The sequence below is a fragment of the Apaloderma vittatum genome, unplaced genomic scaffold (assembly GCF_000703405.1).
Source record: "Apaloderma vittatum isolate BGI_N311 unplaced genomic scaffold, ASM70340v1 scaffold21832, whole genome shotgun sequence".
Classification (NCBI taxonomy): domain Eukaryota; kingdom Metazoa; phylum Chordata; class Aves; order Trogoniformes; family Trogonidae; genus Apaloderma; species Apaloderma vittatum.
Genome location: NW_009703507.1, coordinates 73,120 through 97,621, shown reverse-complemented (window position 1 = coordinate 97,621; position 24,502 = coordinate 73,120). Strand labels below are relative to the sequence as shown.

Below are 24,502 nucleotides of genomic sequence, written 5' to 3'. Positions count from 1 at the left end.
TTTTCCAACCTGAATTGTTCTATGATTCCTCAGTAGTCCTATGAAAATAGTAACTTCAGTGTCTACTTAAAACACTGGTCTGGATGTATTTTTTCATTAGCTTATATGATGCATTTATTTAATGTTCTTGTTACTGCTCAGTCTCATCAGTACACACTTCTCTACACATGTTGTCATATCAAGAGTGTAGCTATTTGCCATGGTTAAGGAGGAGAGATCTCAACATAGAATTTTTTGCAGATGAAATAGACGCTTTGCAGGATTGATCTGTCTTGTTACCTATGTTCTACAATGACCCTAACTATTTTTTGTTGAGCTGCCTGTTGCTCTTTCTGCAAGTTTATTAGGAGTGTTAGCTGCAGTCTCCTGTTGAAATTCTACTTTCAGTGATGGCTTTCTTCTTATCCCAGATTAGCTTTTGCATTTCTTTTGCCCTGCTGTCTCAGAGGTGGCATAGGGTTGCAATGTGCCACTAATAATTTGCCACTTTTAGTGGTAAATTAAATTCTGAATTTATATTAACATAGCAGTTAAAATTTGTGAGGAAATGCTTCTGGCTGAAATTTGCCTTATAAACGTATGTGGGGTTACAGTGACTATATAAAGAAGCTGTGCCAAAGAACAACCTTCATTTACTCTGTTGCAAACTATAGACAATTAACTTTGTATCTCTGACCTCTGATTTAAATGATCCTTCATCTAGATGATTTCTATTCATGTTGCTTCAGGCAGCAGATTAAATTCATGTTTCTAGGAAAGATGATGGCTATTACTGCACAGCATATCCGGATCTCGGAGGATATGCGCAAGTTATAAAGTACTGAGATGCGTAGTGTAAGTGGCTCGTGGGGGAAGAACCAGTTTCTCTCCTTGATGATGATTACTTCCATAGGTATTTGGCTGCTACCTTTTAATATTTCCTTTTTCTTTAATTCCTCAGCTAATTCTGGTTCCTTGCAAGGCCCACAGACTCCACAGTCTACTGGTAGTAATTCCATGACAGAAGTGCCAGGCGATTTGAAGCCCCCAACACCAGCATCAACACCTCATGGACAGATGACACCTATGCAGGGTGGCAGGTATGAAAAGGGCTTTGCTTCATTTTTTGTTGGGCTGTACTTGTTCAACACTTTGAGCCAGTCTTTCCCTTTCTCAGCTGCTCAGGCACTCAGCTGATTCTGTGGTGAAGTGGTCAGAGCCTTAAAAGCTACACAGAATTACTTCTTTTTGGAGGAAGGTGTTGGAGCTGCATTAACTTTCTAAAGAGCAGAGTAGGATCAGATGAGCACCAGGGCAAAGGGGGGCATGTGAATACATGAACAGGGGGTAGAACCCAGCAACACCAACTTAGAACTGCAACCTTCCTTTCCTTGCTTACCCTGTCCTCCTCCGGTATATAGGTCATTCATGCTCAGGAAGGAGGAATGTGTGGCTTTAAGGTGTTACTTATGAAAAGTGTATATAATAAGTGGTTGAGATAGCAGAGGATTCAGCTGGACAGGCCAAGAGATCCTATTCAGTTCTGTGTCCTGTAGGTCACACAGACCAGCTTAATGTGAAGTGAAGCCTTCTCACCATTGGTTAAGGATCCTTTTGCCCACAGGAGTCCAGCAAAAGAAGTTCTTGTTAGGAACATAGCTGAGGTCTGAATTACATACAGGATCACTGTGAATTTAACATACCTAGGTTCTTTTTTTTCTCCATCTGTTACACTGCAGAAAGGATAACAAGAACCTTTTTTAATCATCTTTAATTCAGACCACGTTTTCTTTCGCATTAAGAATAAATCTGACAGCAATGAGGAAACTTCATTTTCCAAGCCAAATTTTTAAGGGTTTTAGAATAGAGCTGACTGCAGCCATAAAGGTTAGTGCCTCTCCATAACAGTAAATGGTATTTGGGAGGTAAATCAAGTGTTGCTGTTTAGTCGTTCCTCTAGTAGGAGAGCAATGGGGTGCTCGGTAAATTCAAAAGGTAATAAATACGAAACTGATAAAAAGTAATACTATTTTGACACAACATGTAATTAACCTGTGGATTTCATTGCCTTGGGGTAGTGAGGCAAACAGATTAGAGAAACTTCAGAAAGGTTTAAACTTCTCTATGAGTAATAGGAACACGCACAGTTGAATTAGATTAAAACCCCTGATCTTTAAGGTAAGTAGACAGATAAGCTTGGGGAAAAAATAAGTAGCTTTTTTTAATGACTGTCTACTGTGAAAGTTTTTTTTGCATCTTCCTCAGATGTATCCTGCACTGACCACTGTCCCAGCGTCATGGACTACACGTATTATAGTCCAGTCTGTTTTCACAATTCTTAAGAATACATGCTGATGTTAATACCTCCTTTTTCTCATCTGCTAGAAACAGCGCAGTTAGTGTGCATGATCCCTTTTCTGATGTAAGTGATTCAGCATTCCCAAAGCGAAACTCCATGACGCCAAATGCACCATACCAGCAGGGAATAAACATGCCAGATATGATGGGAAGGATGCCATATGAGCCGAATAAAGATCCTTTCGGTGGAATGAGAAAAGGTATTTTCTTTGTGGGCTTCGGTGTTCTTCCCTACTTCTATGTAATCAAGATGTTCTAGTTGTGAGAATGAGATTTTTTTTACTTTGCTGATTTTGCCATTTGTAAAATGGCATCCTTGTAGCGAAACGAGTGCAGTGCAATCGTGTTTCATTCTGATCTGGTCACAATTTTCCCCTCTCAGAGTCACACTTTATTTTAGACATAACAGAATCCTAAAAATGCCTGTAGGAACACATTTCAGGAAATGGCATAAATTCACAGGGTTAGAATTTGTGCAGCGCTGTGTGTTTCTTGAGGGTGGTTAGCTACTCTGCAGATCAGATGCTGGACTTCAGTGTTAGAATGTGAAGTGGTGAAACAACACACGTGGTTGTAGTTGTGCTGAACTGCGAATTCACTGTGTCGACTGAGCAAGTTTTCTAATGCCCTCTGTCTCTGTTTACCTATTTTTCAGAATCGGAAAGCTAATTTTTGTCTCACTTGGACAGCCCCTGACAAAAGGGGATAAACAGACTCGGAAGTTTGTTTATTTTTAGAAAGCTAAAACTGAAATGAATGTCAAACCTGACTCCTGCCCTTTTGGGCACTTAACCTACAAATGGTCTTGTCGATATTGAAAAATGTGCTTAAAATAGATCAATCTTGCATGCCTTGTATATAAGAAAGTGGGAGGAAAGAACACAAGCAGGACTTACAAGGGCTGCAAAGAGAAGAGCACACGGAGGAGGTGAAGTTAAGAAAGTGGAAACTGAAAGGGAGCAAAAGGGAGGATAGGAAGAAGTAGTCCAGAAATCAGAGGAAGAAAGATACATGAACAAGTGAGGAGATGCTTTAAAAGAGATAGTTAATCTGATGTGATACTGTTTAAACCTTCCCTTTAAATCCTTATGCCTGGACTGTGGACACTAGCCTAACACAGAGCAAGGGAAAATTGTCTCTACCTTAGATTGACTTTAGATTTTATATCTATGTGAGTGGGTTTAGTGCACTATGCCATGCATTTCATATCCTGTCAAAAGAGAAATGCCTCTTCTCAGCATCTCCTATGAGGATCTAAAGGATAGAGCCTCTTCATCTATTTGCTTGGGGATTTATATCTGATAATAGTGATCAATGTGCCTTTTCCTGAACCCATAGAATATGCCTGTCCTGCTCAAGAAGCTGCAGTAGGATATAGGATCCTTTCCATGACTAAATTAGGATAAACGTGTGTGAGGGTGTTACAGGAAAAAGAAGAGCCTGATTCTGACAGCTTTGTAATCCAAACTATGATATTTGCTTTCATCTGTTTCATAAGATTTATGTCTCCATTCATATTTAGCATTGTTTGGGATGAAAGGAACAGGAGCAAGTTCATCCTCAGCCACGAAGACCAGAGCAAAGAAGCTGCCTGGTGCCTGATGAGCTCAGTTCCCTAGGATGAGATTGCTTTCCTTGCTTGCAGCTTCTTAATATTAGAACCATCATCTGGTAGTGGTGCCACTTCATGTGTTTTCATCAGACTCTGGAGAGCTTGTCAGACACCAGCTAATTCTCCCTGGCAGTGTTACGGATCTGAACATTTTTTTTAAATACATCATTTAATTGAAAGATACCTTCAAACACCCAGAGTAATATATTTAATTTCCCTTACTGTTGCAGTGCCTGGAAGCAATGAGCCTTTCATGACCCCTGGACAAATGCCTAACAGTGGAATACAAGATATGTATAACCAGAGTCCATCTGGAGCAATGTCCAACATGAGCATGAGCCAGCGACAGCAGTTCTCTTATGGAAGTGGCTATGACAGGAGGTGAGTCAGTCTTAAGGAAAAAGCAAAGCCCATTAGCAAAAATGATCCTCTCTCTCCCCTTCTCATTTTCCCATTGCACCTTACAGAGAACTAGCAGCCTACATTTCCTACAGCAACTTACTAAATCACTGGGAGTCAAACCACTGGTGATGACTGAGTCTCGCTGTTCACAGAGATTAGTAAGGAGGAATTGTCACACCTTAGAAGTCACTCAAGCAGCAGAAGATCAACACGTGGGTGTGTTTGACAGCTGCCTTCAGCTGGCGGCTGGGCTGGACTGGGCTGTGATGGCATGAAATAGCACTTCTGGCCATGTTTTCACCTGAACAGTTGTTGGTGGGTTTTGAAATGCACAGCCTAAGTATGTCTGGTTTGCGGTCTGCTAGTGAATTGCCATTGGAGAATCTGGAGTCTGTTTGAGCTGTAGGGATGCCAGTCTTGCAGTGTGTCCAGCAGGACCCTCATAAGTTTGTCCTTCAGCGAAGTACACAAAATAAATTTGGTCCTCTTTTTGTTTATCCCAGGAAAGGCTTCCGGAGAAAAAAAAAATCAGTAAAATCACTGATTTCTGAGCATAGGTATAGCAAGCAGGATGTTTTGGGAATGTTTGGATTATATTAAGTATTCTTAGGTTTTGCAGCTCTGGCTGTATTCCTGCTTTTACTTTCATTAGGCTGCGTACTTGAGATTCAGTTTTTGTTTCCTGATGGTAGCCAAGTGGTGCAGTGTGAGTCTTTTAAGTGTGACGGTGGAGTAGTTTTTCAGTCAGTAGTCTGAGGCAGTAGATGCATAAAGTAACACGAGTTTGTTCAACAGGTCACGTTGCTTGGGAGTCAGTGAGAGCAACGCTTGCAGAGGAAGGTGATAAGTTAAGAGAAGGTTTTCTTTAAGGGTTGTATTTTCTTTTATTTTGTTGGCAATTTTGGAGAATTGAGTGCTTTTTGCAGAATGAGGTTTCCTTTGTCATTTTTTAGGTTAGATCAAGGGCTGGGTCCTGAAGGCAGTATGGGACCACCTGGTCAAAGCAACATGGTGCCTTCAAACAGTGACCCAAGCATGTACTCTCCTAGTCGTTACCCTGGGCAGCAAAGGTGAACACTGATTTTTCTGTTCGTAATATCTGCAATAAAAAGTGCTATCAGATTCTGTGAGAGCACCTAGGCAGAACATGTGGCCTCTTAGCGTTTTCCTTCTGTTTTGTCTGTTCTTATTTAGGCTTTCATTGTGGGCTCAGTTATTTGGGGGGGTTGAGGCTTGGGTGATTCAGTTGGCTTTTTGTGGCCATAGAGTCAGAGATGTTAGAAAAGTATACCTCCTATTTCATGTATCTCCCTTCCAGCACTAACTAGAACATATTTTATAGGCCCAAGTTCTCCAGAGCAGCATTAAATGACACCAGTTCTTAAGCTGCCACAACTTCACCTGGGTTGTGCTTATCCTGTGGCTAACAAACTGAACATTGAGAAAGTGTTCCCTTAGGTATAACGTGAATTCACCTTTGCTCAGTTTTATCTTATGGCATGAACCATCTTGGACAACTGCGGACAATTCCCATCAGTTATATTATTCTTTGAACTGGCATTAGGTAACTTCTCTCCATGCACATCATAATTTTAGAACATTCTGAACAGCTATTGCTTTCACTCTGATCAGCTCTCAAAAAAAAAGTTTTCTGTGCTTTTGGAAAAAATAGGTCCCATTAGTTCTTTTAACATACCAGGTTTCCTAGTCCTCTGTTTCTCTGACTCTCTCTGATATATTACTTCTATAATTATACTCGAATTGTGGAGGTGTTCGCACTGGTAGTGTACAGAGAGGAATTACTGACATATTGGTCTGCAATAAAGTGGTATTTATCAATCTTAATACCTTCCAAGTACTTCATTTCAGCAACCTAAATTTCATTCACATGTGCTAAAAATATTGCAGTTGCACTGTAGTGCTCCTCAGAGGTCTTAAAGGCCACAGGTAAGTTTCCAAGCGCAATGGAGCTCTGCCCCTTATTTGTATGCTTCATTATGTAGCTTTAATTAAAAATTACATGAACACTAGCAAGATTATGAGTACTGTTTTACTCAGTAATGTTAAACATATCATAATGAAATTTGAACTCACTTTCTGTCTCTATCATCAGACTAACATCATCATTTCACTTTAACTCGGCAGTTAACTATTATATTCTTAAATAATCCAGAAAGTAACTTGCTTGGAGACTGACTTTTAAAAACACAAGAATTTTGACTTGCAACCTTGGAGCTGCACATCAGATACTTTTCCACCTACGATGGGTTCCTGGGGGCTGCAGCTGCCTTTCTTACCTCTTTGCTGACCATACTCTGTCCCTCTCTTGACTGCTGCTTCTAAATCTCTGTTACATCCTCACTGCTGCTCCTTTCTGCTATCTGCTTTATCTCCGTCCTTCCCCTATCAGCTCCAGCAGATCTTATTACATCAGACTTGAGACCATACCACTCTCTCTTTTCACCTTATTTCCAAGTGGCAGATGTCTTCAAGGTGTGAGATCATCGGAGTACTTTGCTTTTGCCAGTGACTTGGAAATTCCAGCAGCTCTAAGTGTTGATTTGAATGCTTCCTTTTTAGGCACGAACCATATGGGCAGCAGTATCCAGGACAAGGACCTCCCTCAGGACAGCCACCATATGGAGGACATCAACCTGGAATGTATCCACAGCAGCAGGTAGGAGAGGGTAAAACAGCTATATTGGTAACATTTGTTTAATAAATGTCACTCCAGAAGTCTGTATACATTCAAAAATTTGTTTATACAATATATGTCTTTTGGCATGAGGAGCACTGTAGTTCTGGTCAAAATCACAGCCCATACAGATAAGCAGTGTATGTGCAGCTATAGGAAAATGTGTTCATTACACTGGAAGAGTGTAAATTTTAACAGATGTTCTGTGGCTTTGGATGTGTATCAAGTTATTGTCCCAAGTTAATAACCAGCAGACTGGGAAGGTATAATTTGTAGGCCACTAAAGTGATGCTGCCTTAATTCCAGAAACAAACGGGAAAGCTGCTTGGCTGGCAGGTTGAAGGGCCTCAACTTAAATGTCACGTAGCTGAGGGAACCCAGCAGAAAACTGTAACAAAGCAAAACAAGCACTCTCAATTACTTTGAATGCCGTGGTGGAATACCTATAAGTGATAGGTATCTTTAATATAGATCAGATGGCATATTCCCCACATGTTATCTCTAGTAATAGTATGGTACAACTACATGAGAGAGAACATTATTAGTGTTAAAAAAAAATTAAACATTTGTACATTCCAGTCTCCATAACTGCGTAGTAACTTTGAAAAAAACAGATTATATTAATTAATACAATTTTTTTGTTAGGTATATCATTAATACCTTGTAGGCAAAATCCCATCTTATAAGTCAATTACAAAACTCCACTGACTTCAATGGGATCAGAGTTTCATCCTGCGTGTTATGAATTCATATCAAGTCATAAAATAATTAAAGCTCAAGTTAGCTTCCAAAATAGAAAGCATTTCATTGTAATATAAAAATTAAACTACAAGCTAGTTTTCAGCCAATTTCAGATAGTCCTTCTCAGTTTGAGATAGAATTTTACTAGGAAATTCAGCCGGGGATGGAACCTGAAAGAGGAGATCTTAGGTTTCACTGTACTGGAAATGTATATAAATTTCAATTTCAGAATTTCTTGCTTATCTCTCTGGTTCATAACATCTCTGAAATAGCATAATCAAAAAACTGTTTTGTTGTTCTTTATGACAAGCATTTGCTAGCAGTCCTGGTGATTTAGTGGGGAAATTGCAAAGATATGTAACGGAACAGTTTGTGATATTCCATGCTAACGTATGCAAGGAATATATTAACTACATGTTCATTTAAGCAAGGAGACAGCTAGGATTTGTAAAAATGTATTTGGCCCTGTCCTTAGTGCTGTGTATATGCTTTGTACAATGGATCCTGAATGCAAAATGTATAAATGGAAGAAAGCAGTGAAGAATGAAGGGCAAGGATCCTGGCTGGCCTCAGCCTCTCCCTCCCACTCCCAGAGGATTCCACTTCATTTAGGTAGAGATTAGGTTGCCAGTAGCATATTTTCAATTTCCTAAATTTCAAAATGGCCCTTTCAAAGATTTATCTACAACCCGAAGGCTAGAGAATGACCTGGGAAGGAGGTGCTTGGAGCATGAACTCCTGGGGCTATTGAAGCACTTGGAACCAGGTTTTTCAATTCCTGTATGAGTGCTCTTACCCAGAGAGCTATTATGCAGCAGGTGACCTGTGTCAGTGTTTTTTTTGTCCTTTGTGAGGCTTCAGAATTCCACATTCCCAGCGGAGAGAGACACACATTGTGCAGCCCCAGTTTCCTGCCCAACCTTTACACAAAGTAGGAGTTTAGGTGCATCGCTGTCCTCAACAAGGGTACCATTAGGTGTGTTGCCACTACATATACAAGAGTGCTGAACTGATTTTAAAAAGGCACATGCTTCATTCCCAAGTGTCCACTTTAAGTGCTCTGAGTCACTGTGGCAAAACAAAACCACCTTTTTAGGTGTGGCAACTGCCGAGTCAGTTCTTAATGTATAAATTGGCCCCAAGGGTGGAATTTACTACAGCAAGTAGTTTATGTAAGGCTGAAAGTCGGTATTACTCAGATAGCCAGACAGGTCTGTAGCAAGTTAAAAAAAACCACGACTACCTTTCATGCAATACGGTAGTTGTGGTTTTATGTGTACCAAAGTTGGAAGATGAGTTTATGAATCCCAGAGCTGTTTTAACTGACCCATATTGTATACATACAGAATTTTATCCAATCTTAACTCTAGTACATCAGTATACATTGTGCAATGCAACTGAGCTACAGTTTCCGGGGGAGCCATAACTTTGAATTTGCCATAGATCATATAATTCACATTTAATTCACATTTTTTGCCTCAGAGCACTCAGTGTGGTCTGAACTGTGGAGCAAACTCCCACAGGTACTAAGGGCCGCTGCAAACCTTACCACCTTCCCCTCAAACTACAACATGTCTGTCTTTGTTCTGCCATCTTAAACATAAATACAGACAAGCTCCTATGATTTAATAACAGCTCCCCCAAGTAAAACAGCTTACCTCACACAACATTCTCCACTTGAGAGGGTGAGAAACAAAGAGGGAATAAACCATAGGTGGCAGCTGTTAGTTACATTGCTTAATTCATTACTGATCAGCAGGGTAAGAACATGCATAAACTATAACAGAACATTTGGATGTGACCATTTGCTGTAATAATCTCACAGTAAATTAAATGTGATTAGGATGATTTGGAAAGAGGGATGGTTGCCCAAACAGGACCATGTTCCTCAGAATTACAGAGAGTACCAAATGCAGCAGAATGTTTTCTCCTACTTTTAAATTCAGTGTGTGTAGCCTATGCCCTGTCATAACATCCAGTGTTTCAGACATGGATGCTTGCAGCATACCTTGTTATTCTGAGAGTTTATTCAGTGCTTGTCTCTTAAAAAGATTCACTGAGTGGTTTTGAATTGTTTTAAGATTTTTCTTCTTAGTAGACTAAGCATTAAAAAGAAGTGAAAATATTTTAGTTGGTGAAGACAGTTGCCTTTTCATGCATGTCTGAAATTATCAGTGGAATTGCCTCTGACAGATGGGAAAGGAAAGGAAAGGAAAAGGGAAAAGGGAGAACAAGCATAAGAAAATGTAGCCCAAGGACAAGTTTCCTTTTAGTATTAAGTTATAAGCGCAGCAAAACAGAGGCTTAAAAAGAAAGCACTGGATCAGGCCTAACTATAGCACTGCGTTCCTGACCCTAGAATGAGCACGTTCCCTCTAGAATAGGTAGCTTCAGCTTTTTAAATGAGCTTTCAGCCAGGGAATCTCTATTGCTGTCTGTGGAGTAAAAGTGATGCATCTTCTTTGCAAAATTTTTTTTCAGAACTATAAGCGACACATGGATGGCATGTATGGGCCTCCAGCGAAACGCCACGAAGGGGATATGTATAACATGCAGTATGGCAACCAGCAACAGGAAATGTACAACCAGTACAGCAATGCTTACACGGGGCCTGACAGGAGGCCCATGCAGGGACAGTATCCATATCCGTATAACAGGGAGAGGATGCAGGGCCCAGGACAAATGCAGCAGCATGGAATACCTCCCCAGATGATTGGTGGCCCCATGCAGTCGTCATCTTCTAGTGAAGGTCCTCAGCAGAACATGTGGCCAACAAGAAATGACATGCCTTACCCTTACCAGAATAGGCAAGGTCCAGGAGGCCCTTCACAGGCCCCACCGTATCCAGGGATGAATCGCACTGATGATATGATGGTACCTGACCAGAGGATAAACCACGAGAGTCAGTGGCCTTCTCATGTGAACCAACGTCAGCCTTCTTATATGTCATCCTCAGCCGCCATGCAGCCTATCACTAGACCTCCTCAGTCATCCTACCAAACACCACCCTCTATGCCAAACCACATCTCCAGAGCTCCAAGTCCAGCATCCTTCCAGCGCTCTTTGGAAAATCGTATGTCTCCAAGCAAGTCTCCCTTCTTGCCCTCCATGAAGATGCAAAAGGTTATACCCACAGTTCCCGTGTCACAGGTCACAGGACCTCCACCCCAACCACCACCAATTAGGCGAGAAATTACCTTCCCCCCAGGCTCTGTAGAAGCGTCCCAACCAGTCTTAAAACCAAGACGAAAGATTACCTCAAAAGATATTGGTAAGCATCAAAACAAGAGCCAAATACCAAAGTAGGTTGCGAGAAAAGGACTTGGATTTTGATTTTCTTTTACATTTTAAGACTATTTTGGCAAATGGTTAACTTTGGTAACTACGATGTGATTGTCTTCACTAAAAATGTAGTAGTAACCTATGCATCAGTGAGGATGATAGGCAAAAACTCACTGCAGACAGTCTGCTGTGAAATGAAAGCAGTAGTTTATATGGAGACCTGAGGTCTCCAGAATTACATTAAAAATGAAGCTTGCCTCAGATTTCCAAATTATATGTATTGAAAAGTCCTTCAGAATGTTAAATCACCAGTATTAACATTTAGCTGAGTAACGCTTTCTGTGTTCTTTTTCTGTGGAAGCCCATGTTGTTCTACTGTGCCCTCGAATGGCCCATTTATTCATTCCGTATTATTTGTCATGTTTGTTTCTCTCTCTATTCTTTGCCAAGTATCTTCTTATCTTGAATTCGTGTTGCATTTCATACATTCAAGTTCTCATACTCCCAAGTTTCCACACTCCTGACACAGTATTGTACCTTTATTTACCAATTATTTGGCTTAGTTAACTTATCTTAAGTTTGTACGATTACTTTAGCTTCAGCAATATCAGGCAGAGTGGTCCTGACAAGATACTCTCCGGTATTAAGGCTGAGCAGTAGTTACAGAAAAACTGAGCAGGACTAAGTGGTGAAAGCAGGGTCTTAACCGGTGTTTCAATAACTATTTCATTAAATTCTGCATCCTCAGAATGTCACAGTTTAATCTTTCAGAACTCATTAACCATCTCTGAGGGTGCACTAATACTGTTTTACTTCTCCCTTCCTTCTCCAGTAACTCCTGAGGCGTGGAGAGTGATGATGTCTCTTAAATCTGGTCTTTTGGCTGAAAGTACCTGGGCGCTAGACACTATTAATATTCTTCTGTATGATGACAGCACTGTCGCTACTTTCAACCTCTCTCAGGTAGGTGGGAAAGCAGTATACTTCTCAACTTTCCAAAGAAAACTGAAATAAGATACCTACAGAAACACTGAAGTCCTTTAAAACTGATTATAATTAACACAAATTTGAATATTGTGTAAGCTCCCTTTCTTATGACTGGTAACACTGAGCAACAGGAGATATCTTTAGGTTGAATAATAAGGGGAAATGAGAAGCCCAGAAGAAGGGTATCTCTTGTAGAAATACAAGAATTTTAACACCAACAGAAGACTAATGCGTAAATTGACACTCATGAAAGTATACAAGGGCAATCCCAGAAAACAGCAATATGTTAGTAAACTTGCTTAACTTGTGTTTCCGTAAAAGGCTTTGCAAAACTGTATTAAATCGATTTGAGGCTGTCTTTTGGTGACTGCTTGTCTTATTCAGTAGCTCCATGCTAGGCTGTGGGATTTTTTTTAATTGCTGATTTTCTTTGTTTTCTTCTTCCAGTAAATTAAGTTTGCACAGAAATATAAGACTGACAATTTAAAGGCTAAAATCCACTCTCTGTCCAGAGGATGCAAGTAACACAAGATTTAACAGTGTGTGCTTTTGTCTCACTACTGCCTGGCATTTTTCAGCCCTCCTCTAACCATTGGCCTGTTAGGTGATAGTAATAGATGACATGCTGATAATGCACATCATCTAAAATTTGTACAGATTAAATATTCAGTTTCTCTGCTCCATTCATTCCTTGGTTACTAATAGTGTAACTCATCATTTTTTAAATATAATGACCTTTTATTTTAAACACAGACACAAATGGTACATTTCCTCCCACCTAACTTTAGAACCAGTGATATCTATAGCATGATTCATCTCATCCTGAAGCAGAGATCTAAAATAGGTCAGATGAATCACACCCTAGAAATGGCCTGTAAAAGACCATTGCTCATAAAAGCAATCTAGAAAATTAGGTTAGGTGTGTAACTGTTGCAGGTGTTTGAAGTTAAGTGAGGTGAATCTCCTCTGAATTTGATTAGAAGTTGCATTAATGGCACCCTGTGCAAGTTGCACAGAATACTAGGCGTATTTTAAATATGTAATTTTTTTCTTACTTTTGCCTTAGACTTTTGCAGTTCCAATGGCAGTCAAGACTGCATATGATGACTGATAATTCCTGCCATTCATAAGCATCAGTTTGTTCTTAATTCTTCAAGGGTTTGGCAGTCATAAGAGAATACAGAATGGACAAAAGGATACATTTGGCTGAAAACCTATTAGCCCATGATTTTAAAAAAAACAGTCAAAGCTAGACAATCAGGCTGACTACACTGAAACAGCAAAGAATTTTTAATAATAAAGCCACTGAGGATAGATTAATACCAAGTCCAACTACTGCCTTTCTGCAAGAAAGTGATTACAAGTTAATTAAGAGGATTAAACCTGAATGAAAACTGTTTCTGAAGGGTGACTTAGAGCACCAGGCTCTGATAACCATTTTTAAATATTGCCAGGCAAAAATGAAACTATTTGAATAGAGAGGAGATACCAATCTAGGTATGTCAGTACCTAGACCCTGAAGTGCAGTTTCCCACAGGACGCTTGGGTTTAGGGACTGAAAGGCAAAGGAGAAGCTGAAGAATTGTAAACTTTAGGCATCTAATAAAAGTACAGGTCAGAAAAACTAAATGACTAAGAAACTTCAGTACAATGAAGAACACTAGACGCTTCTGGGGGATAGAACAGCTAGGCTAGCTGTCTAGTGTAGCTTTAAGGAGATATATGAATAAAGTTCTTTACTTCTTCTGGCTTTTTACAGTTTAAGCAAATGGAGCCATGATAGTTTGATATTATATCCTGTTTGGACAGACACTAGAAGAATTTCCTCTGATTAACTGCAGCCTTGCAGGACCTAGCCACAAGTCCACAGCAGGAGGAGGGAAAAATTCACAGATGTATGCATGAGTGTTCCTAGTAGAATTCCATGCAGACAGAAATATTTATCTGATTTTTTTTATGTTCTTTCTTCTCCCCTCAGTTGTCTGGATTTCTTGAGCTTTTAGTAGAATATTTTAGAAAATGCCTGATTGACATTTTTGGAATCCTTATGGAATATGAGGTGGGCGATCCAGGCCACAAAGCACTTGATCACAAAGCAGCCAAGAAAGATGATAGCCAGTCCTTGGCAGAGGATACTGGAAAAGAGGAGAACGACGAATGTATTGACTATTTTGATGAAGATGAGGAGGAGGGAGAGGATGAAAAGGTAGAAGGAGAAGAAAAGAGCATTGTTTTTTCCACTCCTGGTGCCATTGCTGATCCAAGTGAGAGGCCAAAACAAGCCAGTAAATTTGACAAGCTGCCAATCAAGATTGTAAAGAAAAATAATCTATTTGTTGTTGACCGATCTGACAAACTTGGACGCGTTCAGGAATTTGATAGTGGACTTCTCCACTGGCAGCTTGGTGGTGGTGACACAACTGAGCATATCCAGACTCACTTTGAAAGCAAGATGGAGATTCCTCCACGCAGGAAAGCCCCTCCTCCCTTGAACTCTCCAAGCAAGAAGAAGGACCTTGAGGGGAAAGGTGAATCTGAGGAACAACAAGAAAAAAGTATAACAGCAACCATTGATGATGTCCTCTCAGCTCGGCCAGGAGCACTGCCTGAAGACTCAAACTCTGGTTCCCAAACAGAGAGCAGTAAATTTCCTTTTGGGATCCATCAAGCCAAAAGCCACCGAAATATTAAACTGCTAGAGGATGAGCCAAGGAGCCGGGATGAGACTCCTCTATGCACCATAACTCACTGGCAAGACTCCTTGGCCAAACGCTGCATCTGTGTGTCAAATATTGTCCGTAGCTTGTCTTTTGTGCCTGGCAATGACACCGAAATGTCCAAACATCCAGGCTTGGTGCTGATCCTGGGAAAGTTGATCCTTCTTCACCACGAGCATCCAGAAAGAAAGCGAGCGCCGCAGACTTACGAGAAGGAGGAAGAGGAGGACAAAGGGGTGGCCTGCAGCAAGGATGAGTGGTGGTGGGACTGCCTCGAGGTCTTGAGGGATAATACATTGGTCACATTAGCCAACATTTCTGGGCAGCTAGACTTGTCTGCTTACACGGAAAGCATCTGTTTGCCAATTTTGGATGGCTTGCTGCACTGGATGGTGTGTCCGTCTGCGGAGGCACAGGATCCTTTTCCAACCGTGGGGCCCAACTCAGTTCTTTCGCCTCAGAGACTTGTGCTGGAGACCCTGTGTAAGCTCAGTATCCAGGACAATAATGTGGACCTTATCTTGGCCACCCCCCCATTCAGTCGTCAGGAGAAACTCTACGCTACTTTAGTTAGGTACGTTGGGGACCGCAAAAACCCGGTCTGCCGAGAAATGTCCATGGCGCTCTTATCGAACCTTGCCCAGGGGGACACATTAGCAGCAAGGGCAATAGCTGTGCAGAAGGGAAGCATCGGAAACTTGATAAGCTTCCTGGAGGATGGGGTCACTATGGCCCAGTACCAGCAGAGCCAGCATAACCTCATGCACATGCAGCCTCCACCTCTGGAGCCACCTAGCGTAGACATGATGTGCAGGGCAGCCAAGGCCTTGCTGGCCATGGCGAAAGTGGACGAGAACCGGTCAGAGTTCCTTTTGCACGAGGGTCGTTTGCTGGATATCTCAATATCTGCTGTCCTGAACTCTCTGGTTGCATCTGTCATCTGTGATGTACTTTTTCAGATTGGGCAGTTATGACATAAGTGAGAAGCCAAGCATGTGTGAGTGGAGATTAGAGGGTCACATATAACTGGCTGTTTTCTGTTCTTGTTTATCCAACGTAGGAAGAAGGAAAAAAAAAAGAATCTTTGCTCCTCTGCCCCATTCACTATTTACCAATTGGGAATTAAAGAAATTATTAATTTGAACAGTTATGAAATTAATATTTGCTGTCTATGTGTATAAGTACATCTTTTTATTTTATTTTTTTTTAACCAAAGTTGCTGTCTAGTACATTCAAAGGTCACACTTTTTTTTTTCCATAGATTATCCTTTCAATGTTCTTTTCCATGTTTGTATTGCATATTTTTTGGGAAGCGAACTAGTGACTTTTTAAAAAAAATGTTATGGCAAACCATTGTATGATGGAAAAAAACCTCACCACTTTGAAACAAAAAGGTGAAAAATAACCAACATACCAAGTTCCTGTGTGTTTTATTTTTTCAAATAAGGAAAAAATAAAAAAAAACTTGTATACCATCACCCAAAGCTCTGTGCAATAGAAGATTCTAGTGATGTAGGTGTAGGGGATCAAGGAGGGTGTCAGTCAGTAGTCAAAATACAAAATGATACTGGTTTCTCCTCAGGAGAAATGGTTACATTAGGCTAGGAGCAAAACAAAACAAAAAAAGTTAAAAGATTTTTAAACAAAACCTGATGATAAACATCAATTGCTTCCTCACCAGAACTGTCTTGTCTACATCTGTTTTCTTTTGACCTTCCACAATGACAGTTCTTCACAATTTCTTTAATCATTTTTTAAAATATTTTTTTATTGCCTAAGGGCCGTGATGTATATAGAAGTTGTACATTAAACATACCCTCATTTTTTTTTTTAGTACAAAGTTTTTAGTTTCTTTTTCATGATGTGGTATCTACAAAGTGATAGTAGAATTATTTTTTTCTTTCATTTGGGCCATATCTCCAAAAAAGAATAAAAAAAAAGAAAAAAGAAAAACCCAACACAGAAAACCAACAACTGAGGGTAATGTACAAGTTTCTGTATGTATAAAGTCATGCTCTATTTCGGGAGAGCAGCCGATCACAATTTGCTTTATAAGTCAAGGTGTGGAAATGGTTACGTATGGATTGATTTAAGAAAATGGTTACCAGTCTACAGACAAAAAAATATATATACAGGAAAAAAAAAGGAAGAAACACAACTTCAAAGATTTTTCAGTGACAAGAATCTGCATTTGTATTTCAAGATAATGTAGTTAAAAAAGAAAAAAAACTTGATGTAAATTCCTCCTTTTCCTCTGGCTTAATGAATTTCATTTATTCAGTATAAAATCTTTATATGTTCCACATGTTAAGAATAAATGTACATTAAATCTTGTTAAGCACTGTGATGGGTGTTCTTGAATAATGTTCTAGTTGCAGTGTGGGATATCAGAAAGCAAACTAATTACAAGAAAGAGCAATAATGATTATTCTCTTCCCCTACTTTATTATTATGACCTTCAAAAATATTACACTATTGTATTGCAGCAACTTGCTCTCCTTTTAGAAGAGCCTTCTCGCATCACAGAGAAGTGTTTTTTAATTATTATTTATAGAACCACGAAGCCTCAAAAGAGGAAGACATGGCTGCCAAGTGATAGTTCTGACTATGCAGGTATCCAGTCTCCATGCTGCATTTAGGGGACTCAAGATGGATGTTGGCAAAAGTGAAAGATTTTGTTAAAGCAATAACCAGCTTGGAAGAAACTGATCTGTATTCACTTCCTGTAATTCTCTCTGTTGGTTAAAGGCGCAAATACCCCAGTGATGTGGGTATTTAGAATAAACACCCACCCACCCACTTCTCAATCCTGTATGTGTCATTGCATACTTACATGGCCTCTCATCCTGGGAGTCCCCCATTACAGTGGATCAGGCTTTAATAGAGCACATCCATCGTTATAATTGGTGGGAGATGGCCATTTCAGTTCCAGGCATTAGCTGATTTCGGATACATCCACGCTCACCTGGTGATATCTTGTTGCTGAATATTGGTCAAGCACTAATTTTTGCTATTTCATCTTGGGTCATTGACTTTTTTAGTGTGAGCATAAAAAGCTAATAATAATCAATTTCCCTAAAATTGCCACATAATTACACTGTTAGTGGATATCCGCCTCCCCTCTCCAATAACAACACGGAGGTACTTGAAAATTACAACCCCTCTTTGGCTACTGCCCGTCTTGTTCATATAGATTGCTGTAATATTAATATATGTAAGAGAATTTCAGAGACAGGTAAAGTACATACAATTATAAGCCCAGTTTAAAACGTGACTCCCTCATGCCATGAAAAGTAATTTCTCCTCTGGCTTTTCTTACTCAGTAACCTCTCCACTCCCACATCACCTGCTGCAACAGACGTTCTTTCTCTTGCATATCACTGCCCTCAGAAATAATGCGGTGAATTATAACCCACTTGTAACTTTTCATCACAGAAGGAGGCATATTTCAGGGATGAGTTTTACAGCTTAATACTGGGCAGGACAGAAGTAGTATCCCCTGCTAAACTTATCTCTTAGTAACATTTTACTGCTTGATATTACCCCATGGATAAAAGCAAGCTGTTAAACCCTCTGCTGAGCAATACTCACCTCTTTCTTGTCAAGGACCAGAAAGGACATCTATTCTCTTTCCTCTTCAACACCCAGACCCAGAATCCTCTGGGGGAAACTACACCTGTGGCAAAATGCTGTGAGCTCTCAGAAGCAGCGCTTTAATGTTATTCAGGACTGCTCCAAGCCTTGTTAAATAACGTGGTGGGGGAAGAATACACCCAGCTGGCCAGCCAGCCACATCATGTCCTTATGGATGTAACATTGCTGCCACTTCTCCAGTTGGGCCAAGAACTAGCTGGGGAACTGGGAGAGTGGAAGGGAAAGGTTAATAATACAGATTCTGCCTGAACATCATTTTATGCTGTTACAGTAGGAGTAAATGATCTACATCACCGGTTAGCATTGCAGCACATTTGTCAAAAGAAAGGATGGCATAAGAACTCCAATTCCCTCTGCTGTCTACATATGATTTCACCTCTCCCGCAATGTTCTCTGAAGCTTTTGGAGAAGACCTGCTTATGAGACTGGGGAACTGAGCATGTTCTGACTGAACCCTGAACAAGTTTGAGCTGCTGCTAGTGTTATTCCTACAAGAGGTATTTTGGATTTCAGTTTAAAAAAATAAAAATAAAAAAATCTACATTTTTGTGCTGATGCGGTAACAGAGACTGTAGTGAAGCTCAGAGCAGTACCAACAAGGTGGCGCAATATGTGAAAGTCTAAAACTACAGTAAGTTATATAGAGAGCAGCCAATTAGTATTTTAGGCAATACCAAACATAAATATTTGACTAATGCATCAATAACCTACTTGTTTCTTTGGCAGGCCCAAGCAACTAATGACCTTTAGAATCACTTCAGGAATTAAAAGACCACCTACCTCCTTTGGGAGGATAAAATGGTTTTGTTTCTTGTTAATTTCCTACACTATCCTTTAAATAAAAAAATAAAAAAAGAAACAGAAACCACACCATCCTGCTCAGGAACAACACATGTTCAGCTAGCAAAAAGGAAGGATGCAGAAGAAAAATTCATACACATGGCTTAGCACTTTCTCTTCCATCTTCTTTTACTTCTTTTACACCCTAATCGGTGAACTCTGTGCCATACATCACTAGTGTGAGACCATTACCTTTTTGGCCTGGATACATGCTGAAGAAAGATTTACTTATTACTCAGAAAAATATTGTAGCAAAAGCATATGCCCATCTTTTGCAGTAATGATCCCTATACTTTAACAATGCACTGCAGGGTACGCCTCTTATTTTACATATAATATAAAAACACCTCTTGGCAATAAAGAATCAAGTGCAGTTGTCACAACAAAACACTTCCATCCCAACAAGATCCAACCATTGCAGGGGGGGTAGGTTCATTTCAACCAGTGTTTTAACCCAAATGATCATGCTTCCCTCTCATTGTTAAGCTGCTGTTATTTAGTAGCAAATTTAAAAGAAAAAAAAAAAAGTCACTATGTTTTTCTCTCTTTCCCCAGCACAAGAGGGAAGAGTTGTGAGCATCCATAGTGCAGATGCCCAAGCTAACCTGAAACTGAACTGGAACATGGGAACTCAACTGAGGTGGCACACAGCTAGTTCATCCTTTCATGAAGCTGTGTGTGTATTCCTTAGTCTGCAAGTAGTAGTACTGGCATACCTATGAAGTAACATACACCTATTGCCCAAATGCTGCAAGAACACTATCACAAAGTCAGTTTTTCTGTGTTTTAAATAGGAGTATAGTCTAAAATTTTGAGTTCTCCAGAAAGGGATGACAACTTCTGTTTTCATCACCATTGACCTAGTAGTATCAAATACGTGGAAACCACACTCGAACACAAACCCATAAAGTAGTCCCTGTTGCAAAAAGCTTATTTTTCAAGTCATGAACAAATAACCAGAGGTGGAGACAAACAGGAGAAAATGGAAACAAAAGCAACAGTAAACTGAAAAGGCAGGCAGCAGAGTGGAATTATGAAGCTTTAGAACATGGCCCCATACCACCTGCAAATTTAATTTTCTGCAGGGTAATTTGTGAAATTTCCAGGGATGCCCCCCTTCTGTTTTCTCATTATGAAATCTTACACTTTTCATGCCCAATTCCTTTGTCTCCATCCCTCACAAAGTTTTTTTTTAAGGAAAACCGAGTCTGAAGAGAGGAGAGAGAAAAGTACTGAGGGAGGAAAGGGAGAAAAGACATGGCCATCTGGATACAGTGAGGGCCAAACACAAAGATAGACCTGAAAGAAAAGCATCCTATGTCCCTGCTGCATTGTTCTATTTTTACATTTGGGTCATTCCAAAGAAATGAATAATTTAACCAAGCTAGAGGAATGTGGCATTTCATTGGTGGATGGTATAAGGAAAAAGGAAGTAAAAAGATCTTAAGAGATGGAGGGAGCAAGGGAAGAGAAGGCAAAGGAGAAGATGACCCTCCATATGCAGACTGGTAAATTCAGTTTTTACTTAATTACATTTACCTTTCAAATCCCCAAGACAGCAGTAATGGGGAAGGATTAATATTGTCTTCACTGTTAATTTCACCCCTAGTCATTTATTTGTGCACTGTCAGAAATGGGTTTCCAAAGCCTGGCCTTCCATTCTGTGATTGTCAGTAGCTGTGGGTACAGGAGACAGCTGTTCTGGACTGCATACCAAATCCAGCTACTCGCATGCCTAAATGACTTGATTTGTGCTTCCAATTACTTATTCTAACAAAGTCTAAAATATGATTCATTTCACTGCTGTTGTACAGTGTAAAAGCTGCAGGTTTATACTTCACATTGGTTTTAACTGGCCTAATCTAATGAGTTGAAGACCAGGATCCTCATCTGATGCCTTCAACAGAGCTATGTCTTACCCTGCATTTGTTAATTTACTTGGTCTGTCATTACTTAGTATATATCGCATTTCCATTAATTAAGGATAGTTATTTACATTGAAAGGGTGATGGGGTGAAATTGCCTAGCTAGCAGAGCAAATCCCTAATGATTCAGGCATCTCTGCAATGCTTATCCAGGTCTGCAAAGAGACCTTGAAGGACAAACATTCTGACTTTTGCTCCACTATGGAGTATTTTAAAAAGGCAAGTTTATATATTATCATGCCAGGAGAAAAATATATTATTATCTAAGATGAATAACTGCTAGACACATGCTAGAAAAAGCTTGCAGTACTCCATGATGCAGTTCTACTTTACATATAGCAATTTGTTTTTCAATTCTACATATATATCTGCAACTGAGAAGAACAAAGAAAAACAACTAAATCTAGTACATGTTTTACTGGCAAACTATAAACAAAGAAACTGCAAAGTTAACTATTAAATCTCTTTTTCTGTAGGAGAATTTGAAAAGAGAGCATTATACTGGTTGCATCACCACCACAGCAGCTTACAATGGACTCCTTCTAGAACATTTTTTTTTTTAAATAAGAAAGATCACGCTCTGAATGAAATACAGCAATCAAGAAATACTGAGATTCAAACACAAGGCTTCGTCAGCATAACTAGCACTATATATTTTACATGCAGTTAGGGAAGACAGACTTGTAACAACAAGTTACTTGTTATCAATATGCTGTTCTCACCTAAAAAAGTGTATTTCCATGTATTTTTTTATAGTCATGCATGTTTCACAGGCACATATCATAACAGAGTAAAGCAGAAGTTATTCTTCTACTTTGTTCTTTTTTCTCCCCTAATATTTACTCCCTAAGCCTCTCAAGTGGCTTCCTTTCTTTCCCCTAGATAGTACCAAATACAGAGCCCTGATTTTTTAAATAACTGAATAGCCTGAGTTTTTTCTATTATTGATACCTTTTAGTATACAGAGGGATTTCTTCCTTGTGCTGGACTGAGCACCAATTCTTGAGACCGCAGCATCTCCTGAAGGTCCTTATCCTGCAGGGGAAAGTCACTACAACACACTCCCAGTCTTAACAGTTGTGAAGATCTGTCAAGAAGAGGTAAAGAGAAAAAGGCTTTGACTTATACATTTGACATTGCTACACCTCTCCAAAAGGTGGGCATGTTACTTACTGTAAGCATAAATAACCAGCATTTCCAGTCAGCAACCATAACTTCCTCAGTTTTTCTGTTAAATAGGGTCCTTTGAGTAAAGATACTTTTCTTTAAATATCAATAAAACTGGCCGCTTAACAGCACTTAGATACATGACCAGTGTACCCTGTGAAAATAACATTATGGCCTCCATAACATCAGCTCAGCCACAGAGCTTATTCAGTATCTCAAGTGGCTCATGTATATTTATCAGCCTAGCATATGCTAGCCTTCCACAATATGCATATCTTGTCCAGGAAGGGCAGTTCACAGAATCAAAACATTGACTAGTGATCCATCAGCTGAAATATGTTTTTTTCTGTATTGCATAAGGAAGAAAATATGCTGATATAAAATGTGTACGTAACAATCATATCCATTAAGCACCAGATCATACCCATTAAACACCTTATTTTAAATAGGAGGCTTTAAGCTCATTTCATTAGCTTATTTTATCTTCAGCTGCAGCTAGTATGTTCTTCTGTGGTGTTACCTGTGGAGGTTATCACTCCTGGCCTAGGCCTTCTAAAAGTTATTACCTTCCCAAACACAGCAGCACTACTACTAGTGGTACTGTTTCTAACCTAGTCCAGGCAAAGCAGGTTAAGCACTTAATACATTCAGATGTTCGGTTTGCTTTCTTCCCACTCAGAATATTTTGACAGCTGCTACGACTACACTCTCAGAGTTATTCACCCATTACACTACAAACAATGATTCCTTGCTGACTGAGAACTCTCCAGGAGCTGGTTGATTTTACCACAAAACCTAGTGTAAGAGAGAGCCAACATGCTTTGGACCTTCAGCTTGAATGCACAAAGTGCAGCACAGCTTCTTGCCCCATGTACAGGCAGAAGATGTGGTGCCAGAGTGATAAACTCACACTGAAAGAACACTGCAAAATATACTGATGAATTGCTATCCAAGGAGATGGCACAACTCCTATTAAATTTCTCTAATATAATAATAATAGTTCTCTAATCAACACTCTGTTTGCTTAGGTTTTAATGTCTGAGCCTGCTATTTGTGAAACTATACCTTCTACAACAGGAACAGGAGAAAGGCTTCTCCTTTCCCTCCTCTCTCGGGTGGGTGGTCAGCAATCCAACACAATGGCCTTGCAGCATCTGAATGCTACACGGCTGGATTTGGGCACAAGTGCCAAGTCAATATTCCCCTCATCTGTATGAATTTGCTATTTCCTCTTCACCAGCAGCGCTCTTCTGCCTTGTGACTGGAAGTGCCAGGAGCGTTCTGAGGGAGGGCTGTTCCCAACTTTCAATTATTTAGTAGTCAGAGTGGTGGGAGAGGTCACAGAAACACCCATAGCTCCTCCTGCTCTAATGCATGGGCGACGCTCTCTATGGGTCAGTGCCAAGAGCTCCTTCTGGCCCAGCTCTCCATCCCTCCTCCTCCTCTTCATGCCATAGCTGCCTCCTCACCTGCCGCCAGTTTTCCTTCTCCCTCCACACACCACTCGACCTCCTGTCAGGCCCGGCTGCCCTCGCTGCACTGACAGAGCCAGCGACCCCTCTCTGCTGGGGCCACCTTCAAGAACGTTCTATGGGTCAGTGCCAAGAGCTCCTTCTGGCCCAGCTCTCCATCCCTCCTCCTCCTCTTCATGCCATAGCTGCCTCCTCACCTGCCGCCAGTTTTCCTTCTCCCTCCACACACCACTCGACCTCCTGTCAGGCCCGGCTGCCCTCGCTGCACTGACAGAGCCAGCGACCCCTCTCTGCTGGGGCCACCTTCAAGAACGTTCTGGGCCCCTCGCGGTGGTTGCTGTGCAGGTATTTTTTTTTAGTCTCGCGTGCAGGGCGGCCCGTTTTGTCAAGGACGGCTGCTTTGTGACACCAGGCAGCGTTTCAGGGCGCAGTTTGAGGAGACACTGTGTGCCACAGCCCAAGGTGCGTTTTCCCCTCAAGCCTGCCTTTGAGCTGTGCTCGAACACATAATTCGATTATCCTAATCTTAACATTTGTTGTTTAAAATGGTGCTTAGGTTTTATGCTTTTTCGATACTACTTTGTCGTTTGAAATCAATTCATAAAACCTTTTACACGCGCCGTTTAAATTAACTTTTAATTTGAAGCCTCAGCAGAATCAACAGTGAGCAG

General features: G+C 40.4%; 1 protein-coding gene across 1 annotated transcript; it reads left to right on the top strand.

Annotated features, from left to right (window-relative positions):
- Positions 1-940: 940 nt before the first annotated feature.
- ARID1B (AT rich interactive domain 1B (SWI1-like)) lies at positions 941-17,106 on the top strand (the record flags this gene model as incomplete). The annotated part of the gene is made up of 7 exons (XM_009864664.1): positions 941-1,079; positions 2,365-2,537; positions 4,180-4,330; positions 6,932-7,028; positions 10,269-11,058; positions 11,902-12,032; positions 14,035-17,106. Coding segments are annotated over 7 exons (3,194 nt in total), but the record flags the coding sequence as incomplete, so codon positions are not given.
- Between the last annotated feature and the right edge of the window lie 7,396 nt (positions 17,107-24,502).